This window comes from Capricornis sumatraensis, chromosome 2 (assembly GCF_032405125.1).
Source record: "Capricornis sumatraensis isolate serow.1 chromosome 2, serow.2, whole genome shotgun sequence".
NCBI lineage: Eukaryota > Metazoa > Chordata > Mammalia > Artiodactyla > Bovidae > Capricornis > Capricornis sumatraensis.
Genome location: NC_091070.1, coordinates 113,167,982 through 113,174,602, shown reverse-complemented (window position 1 = coordinate 113,174,602; position 6,621 = coordinate 113,167,982). Strand labels below are relative to the sequence as shown.

The 6,621-nt window shown below is 38.3% G+C and overlaps 1 protein-coding gene across 1 annotated transcript; it reads right to left on the bottom strand.

Annotated features, from left to right (window-relative positions):
• Nucleotides 1-610: 610 nt before the first annotated feature.
• On the bottom strand, nucleotides 611-1,555 carry LOC138073923 (olfactory receptor 10T2-like). Its single transcript, XM_068965880.1, has one exon. It carries the CDS (start codon nucleotides 1,553-1,555, stop codon nucleotides 611-613), a length of 945 nt encoding a protein of 314 aa, XP_068821981.1.
• Nucleotides 1,556-6,621: the final 5,066 nt, after the last annotated feature.

Sequence of the window (6,621 nt, the reverse complement as noted above, 5' to 3'; positions counted from 1 at the left end):
ACAAAGCCCAAATGAGAAGGCATTAAAGATGTCACGTTACATAGGGAATAACTGATCATGAGAAAGGTTAAGACTGACCCATGGCATTTGGCTGGACAATGATTCAAATCAATATTCAAACCTAGGTCTTTATGATTCCAAAATCCATGTTTTCTACTTTACCATTAGCCTCATGGAACTCATCTCTCCATAAATGAATTATTCTTTTTGCCTATAATTTTTATTGTAAATATTGCTTTTACCTCAAAAAATATACCAAAGCATTCAGACATTTAAACAACATTCTCTACTGTTTCCTTCAGTGTAGGAAGAATATTAACAGACTGGGCATTCTCAGAGAAATAATGCAGTATTTATAGTATTTATGAGAAAATTGACATTTTAAATGTTCAATAACAGCATGGATTGGGTCTTTGAAAGTTGCCACATTCACATAACTTTCTGAAGACCAAATGGTACAACCTGTACTGTGAAGAGAGGGCAAACAGAAAGGTCTTTCCAATAAAAATAAGACTACCTTCTTCCTTGTTTTCTTTTTTAAACAAAAACTATGTTTATTGGCATCATATCCTGGATACTTTCGTGAATATAATTTTCCTGATATAGCAACTTATACAGTTTTGGAAAGCAAGTACCTAGTGAGAACCTTTTTCAGAGCTGTCTTTACTTCTTTATTTCTCAGTGTATAGACAAGAGGGTTAAGTAGTGGGGTAATCACTGTATAGGTCACTGCCACAAGCCGATCCTTATCTGAGGAGTACAGGGATGTGGGCCTCAAGTAGATAAAGGAAGCACAACCATAGTGGACAATGACCACTGTGAGGTGGGAGGCGCAGGTGGCGAAGGCCTTACGCTGCCCCTCTACTGAGGAAATCTTGAGGATGGTGGAAACAATGAAGACGTAGGAGATAAAGATCAGCACTAAGGGAACCAGCAACACCAGAATGCTGAGGAAGAAGATAACCATTTCCTTCAGGTTGGTGTCTGTGCAGCCCAGTTTTATGACAGGGGAAATGTCACAGAAGAAGTGGTTGATCCGATTGGAGGCACAGAAGGGTATACTAAACACCAGGACGTTGACAACCACAGAGATCAGGAAACCACAGAAGCTTGAGGCTAAAACCAGCTGTGTGCAGGTGGCTCTGCTGACAATGAGTGTGTAGTTGAGAGGGTTGCAGATGGCAACGTAGCGATCATAGCCCATTACGGCAATTAGGAAACAGTTGGTACAGGCCAAGCCCACAAAGAAATAGAGCTGGGCCACACACCCAGATAATGAAATAGTTGGAGCTGTGGAAAGCAGGTTGGTCAGCATTTTTGGTACAATGACCAAGGTGTAGCAGGTTTCAGAACAGGAGAGGACAAAGAGAAAGAAGTACATAGGAGTGTGCAAAGCCCGATCCAGACGAATGACCGTCATGATGGTGGCATTGGCCGTCAGAGTGGTCAGGTAGACCAGGAGGAAGATAAAGAAGAGAAGGATCTGCAGATCCCCTAGGTTAGAGAAGCCTATAAGGATGAACTCGGTGATCATGCTCTGGTTCTGCCTTTTCATTGGTCACTGCAAATCAGACTCAGACATTCTGCAACCGGCAAAAGAATGAATTTGACAAAAGATGATATGGGGTGGGAGTTGGGAGGGGGGTTCAGGATTGGGAACTCATGTACACCCGTGGCAGATTCATGTCAATGTATGGCAAAACCAATACAGTATTGTAAAGTAAAATAAAGTAAAAATTAAAAAAAAATGTATATATATAAAATATTAGATCTTAAAAAGAAGAAAAAGAGTGAATGCCCCGAAATAGACCATGTCTGTGTTTCTCTACAAAATTGACAATACTGATCTGAAAAAATGAGTAACAAACAAGTTAAGCACATTGATCAAGGGGCAAGGAGAAAGCAGTAGGCTTGAGGAGGAGTGGCATAAGAAAATCCCCAGTTCAATTATATCTGAAGACATTATTTTCATTTTTGTAAGTTGTTTCCATTTCTCTGTCTTCTTCTTCTTTTTTTTTTTTTTTTTTTACTTTATTTTAATTTACAATACTGTATTGGTTTTGCCATACATTGACATGAATCCACCACGGGTGTACATGCGTTCCCAAACATGAACCCCCCTCCCACCTCCCTCCCCATAACATCTCTCTGGGTCATCACTGTGCACCAGCCCCAAGCATGCTGTATCCTGCATCGGATATAGACTGGCGATTCAATTCTTACATGATAGTATACATGTTACAATGCCATTCTCCCAATTCACAATTTCTCTGTCTTCTTATCAGTATAAAAGCTTCATACATAATGTGTTAAATCAAGAGGCGATCTTAAAGTCATCTCATCTAAACCTGTGAGTTTATGGAACTGAATTTCAAAAAGATTAAACCATTTGCTTAACCCACATGAGAGTGACAGTCCTGGAAATCACCTATCTTCAAAGCAGTTTTATGAAAGTATAAAGTAGAAAAAAACAATTGAAAAGTCATTTCTCTAGTCCCTCATATACTTGAGACAAATACTGCTTGCTTACATATACTGAAGTGTTGAGATTTATTTGCTTACGATTAGTCATGAAACCTTTGAGATGGGCTTAGAATTATCTCATATATTGGGATTTCTCTTGTCATTGTAATTTGGGATTAAGAATCTAGCTAAAGCTCAAGTCATGCTCAGAGCATGCCCGTCCTTGGGCTGACACCTTCACTCTCTTGACCACTGCCTCAATCTCTGATGCCTCTATAATGTTATCAGAAAAAGCCTCACCATTTTCTGTGGGACACCTGTGATTTGATTCAGAAATAACATAATTCTAAAACCTTTACACTAGTGACTCATTTGAAAAGACCCTGATGCTGGGAAAGGTTGAGGGCAGGAGGAGAAAGGGATGACAGAGGATGAGATGGTTGGATGGCATCACTGACTCAGTGGACATGGGTTTGGGTGGACTCCAGTAGTTGGTAATGGACAGGGAGGCCTGGTGTTGCTGCTGTTCATGGGGTCACAAAGAGTCGGATATGACTGAGCGACTGAACTGAACTGGAGTCTTCTTTCCTAATCTGCACCTAAGTATATAAACCTTTTAAATATGTGTTGTCCAATCACAGTAGTCAAGTTCCAGTTTTAAGGAGTCTATTACCTCACAAAGCAGACTGTTCTCTTGCTAGATGGCTTAATTGGCCAGTCTCCTTACTGTGAGATGAACTATGGCTCCTTAAAACTTCCACTCTTTGGTCTTGATTTGTTCTTTGAAGATACAAGAAAATTCATTCTTAAAAAAAATGACAGCCTTCTTGTTATTGGAATAAAATTATCATATCCCTTTATGGGTCTTATTTTCCTCTTAAATTCTTAGTTCTCTTATTTCCCCATGATTATCTTGAATTATCTGTTCTAATCACTATCTCAGGTCATTTTATTGGATTTTATCATTTTATCAGATTTTATCATTTTATCACTTTTTAGCTAGTCTACATCATCACACATCATAAGTTTCTATCTTTGCCAATAAAAAATTGGTTTTTTTTCTCACAATTCTTTAACTATCACAATTCATGTTCATCAGTCCTTCAAAACCCCATGTTAATATTTATCTCCTAAAAGGCTTTGTTGAGTAGTTCTGAGGTTTGATTACTATGTGCAGTTACTTCTCTGTCAGTCTGTTCTGGAATCATTTGCTGGAATGTAAGCATAGTGAGGCCAGAAGTGTGTAGGCTATGGAGCTAGACTGCCTAGACCGGGAACATGGTTTTGCCACCTACTAGATTTATGACTTTGTAGAAATTGCTTTCATGTGCCTCAGGTTTTCATCTGAAATGGCAGTAATAGTAATAGCAGAAACAAAACATTTCTGTGAGTACCAAATGTTCACAGCTATGTTTCTAACTGACATTAGTATTCCATGTGCTAGCGCTTAGTATCTAGTTCAACCCCTTCATGTTATAAAGAAATGGAGTCCCAAAAATGAAATGTGAAGATCTAGGTTGCATAGCTACTTAACAGCAAAGGTGAGATTGTATCCCAAATATCCTAAACTACCCACTGCAAGACTGTATCTTCTAATTAACCAGAATCCTATTTTTAATATTTTCAATATTTCTTTTGTACTGTGTGCTTATGCACTACTGGGAGTAGGAAATTGATCAATATCTTCTTTACTCCCTGTGATCCTCACACAGGCAGCATTTTTCACACTCCCATTTATGCCTAACTTTTATTCTTCCACTTTCAACACAGCAGATACATTTTTCCCCTTTTTGTTAAAGTGTTTATCTGTCCTGCTCTTCAGGCATTTCCTTATTATTTTTCCTACCTTAAGTCATTTTAGGAACATTTTTGTTTTGTGTGCGTATGTGCTTAGTTGCTCAGTCATGTCCAACTCTTTGCAACCCCTTGGGCTGCAACCTGCCAGGCTCTTCTGTCCGTGGGAATTCTCCAGACAAGAATACAAGAATGGGTTACCATGCCCTCCTCCAGGGGATATTCCCAACCCAGGGATCGAGCCCAGGTCTCCCGTACTGCAGGCAGATTCTTTACTATCTGAGCCACCAGGGAAGCTCAAGAATATTGGAGTGGGTAGCCTATCCCTTCTCCAAGGGATCTTCCTGTCACAGGAATTAAACTGGGGTCTCCTCCATTGCAGGGGGATTATTTGTCAGCTGAGTTACCAGGGAAGCCCATTTTTGTTTTATATTTTAAAATATTTTTCTAACTATAGTCTTTCTCCATATTCAGATTGTACTTTCTTCAGCTGGATCTCTGCCTTCCACATATGGTTTCTGTCCCTGTGTTTCTCTCTGGATCCTGATCATATGACCCACTGCACTTGTGCATGGTTCTCACCAGCCCTTCTGCCTTTGAATCTTTCTTTGATTCCCAATATATTTGTACAGTTTGATGGAAAGATGATATTTCTAAAAGAAAAGAGTTGTTCTACAACTATAATACAAATGAAGCACTTACAGAGTTCTGGCACAATCTCAGTTTTCTTTATCCTGTATATCCCATCAAAGTATAAAGAAGGAGAGAAATGGAGAAATTCATGAGCACATCATGCAGTATATTTTTCCAGAACTGACTGGAGGAAAATCTAGGCACTAAGATTAGTCTTTAAAGATGAAAGAAACCTCTGCTTTCTAGCTGAGCTAGAGCTAAGTGGACAGATGCAGTCTTAGTTGCTCTGTGGTCCTGATGGCAGAAGCTCCAACAAATCCTTGGGTCTTATAGAGTTAGGGTACTCCAGGGGATAAATGCCTTTGAGGGAGTTACTCCCTTGGATTCTTGGCATTAATATAACTTGTAAAAATAAATCAAATAAATTATTTACTTTATTTGATTTATATAGGAGATATATAGTTTGAATACTATGTTTTTTTCATATATAATTTATTTTGACAAGAGTTTTCACTTGCTAATAAGCCCTTAATCATTAATTAGCCTTATAGAATCTGGATATAAATGGACTCTTTTGAAGAATTGAGTAAATTCCATTTAAAAAAAAATTCCAGGTAGCCTCCTCTTTCTCCTTCAAGTTTGCTAATAGAATAAGCCAGATAATATTTTCTCTCTCTCTCCTGCTTTTTGTGTCTTAGTTATGTCTGCATTCTGAGAGAGCACAAATTATTTTTCTACACTTCTCTGTCTGCTAGATTCATCTCTTAAATACATTTTTCAATGTGACATTCATCTATGCATCCACTAATTCATTTATTAAATCAGTATGTTTTAAATATTGATGATGTTCCAGGTACTTGATAATTGTTTTGACAAGGAAGACTTCACAAAGATGAGGGTGGCATCGAACATGATAATAGTAGTTTTTGGACCACATAGACTTGAGCCTTCTGAAATGCATGTGAAGATGCCTATTGCTGGGTTCTGTTCAGGATACTCTGAATTAGAAATATTTGACATGGAGCCTGTGGATATTTTGCAATTATTTCAGGTGATTTCCTTATTCTTAGAAAGTTTAAAACAGTATACTGTCTTCTATCTGAAAATAACAGCACTTAGAGAGGAAGATGGAGAGAGAGAGAGAGAGAGAAAAGAATTCCAGAAGACAAAGAAGGCAAAAAGAGGGTAATTACAAGGTGCTGCAACATTAATAAGGGGTAGCATGATTTTCACATCCAGCAGGAAAAACAGTGTGTCTCAGACTTGTCAAACTGCCCTTAGACATCTATTCCTTCCAGGAATATTCCTCTTCCTGAACAATTCAAGAGTTTTGTTCTATGTAAAGAGAGAAGAAATCATGGATTTCTTGTTTTAATTTCTAATTATGAGAAATATAAGGTTCTCAATTGATGTATGTGTGATATGGGCTAATAAAAAGAAGACGTCTTGTTGCTCCAGTGTTTATCTGACTTCTGTGGAGAAAGAGACACATATTAAGGAGCAAGAATTATTTAAATTGAGCTCTACAGGGCTGCAGGGCTATAACACTAAGCCTTCCTTTCTACTCATTTTTCATTGCAAATCTAATACTAATAGCAGTTTTTTGAACATTCACTATGCAGCTATCATATCTATTCATTAGCTTGTCTATAATAACCCCATCAGGTAAGACAACGTGTGCTCAGTCAGTCATGTCCAACTCTTTGCGACCCCATGGACTGTAGCCCACCA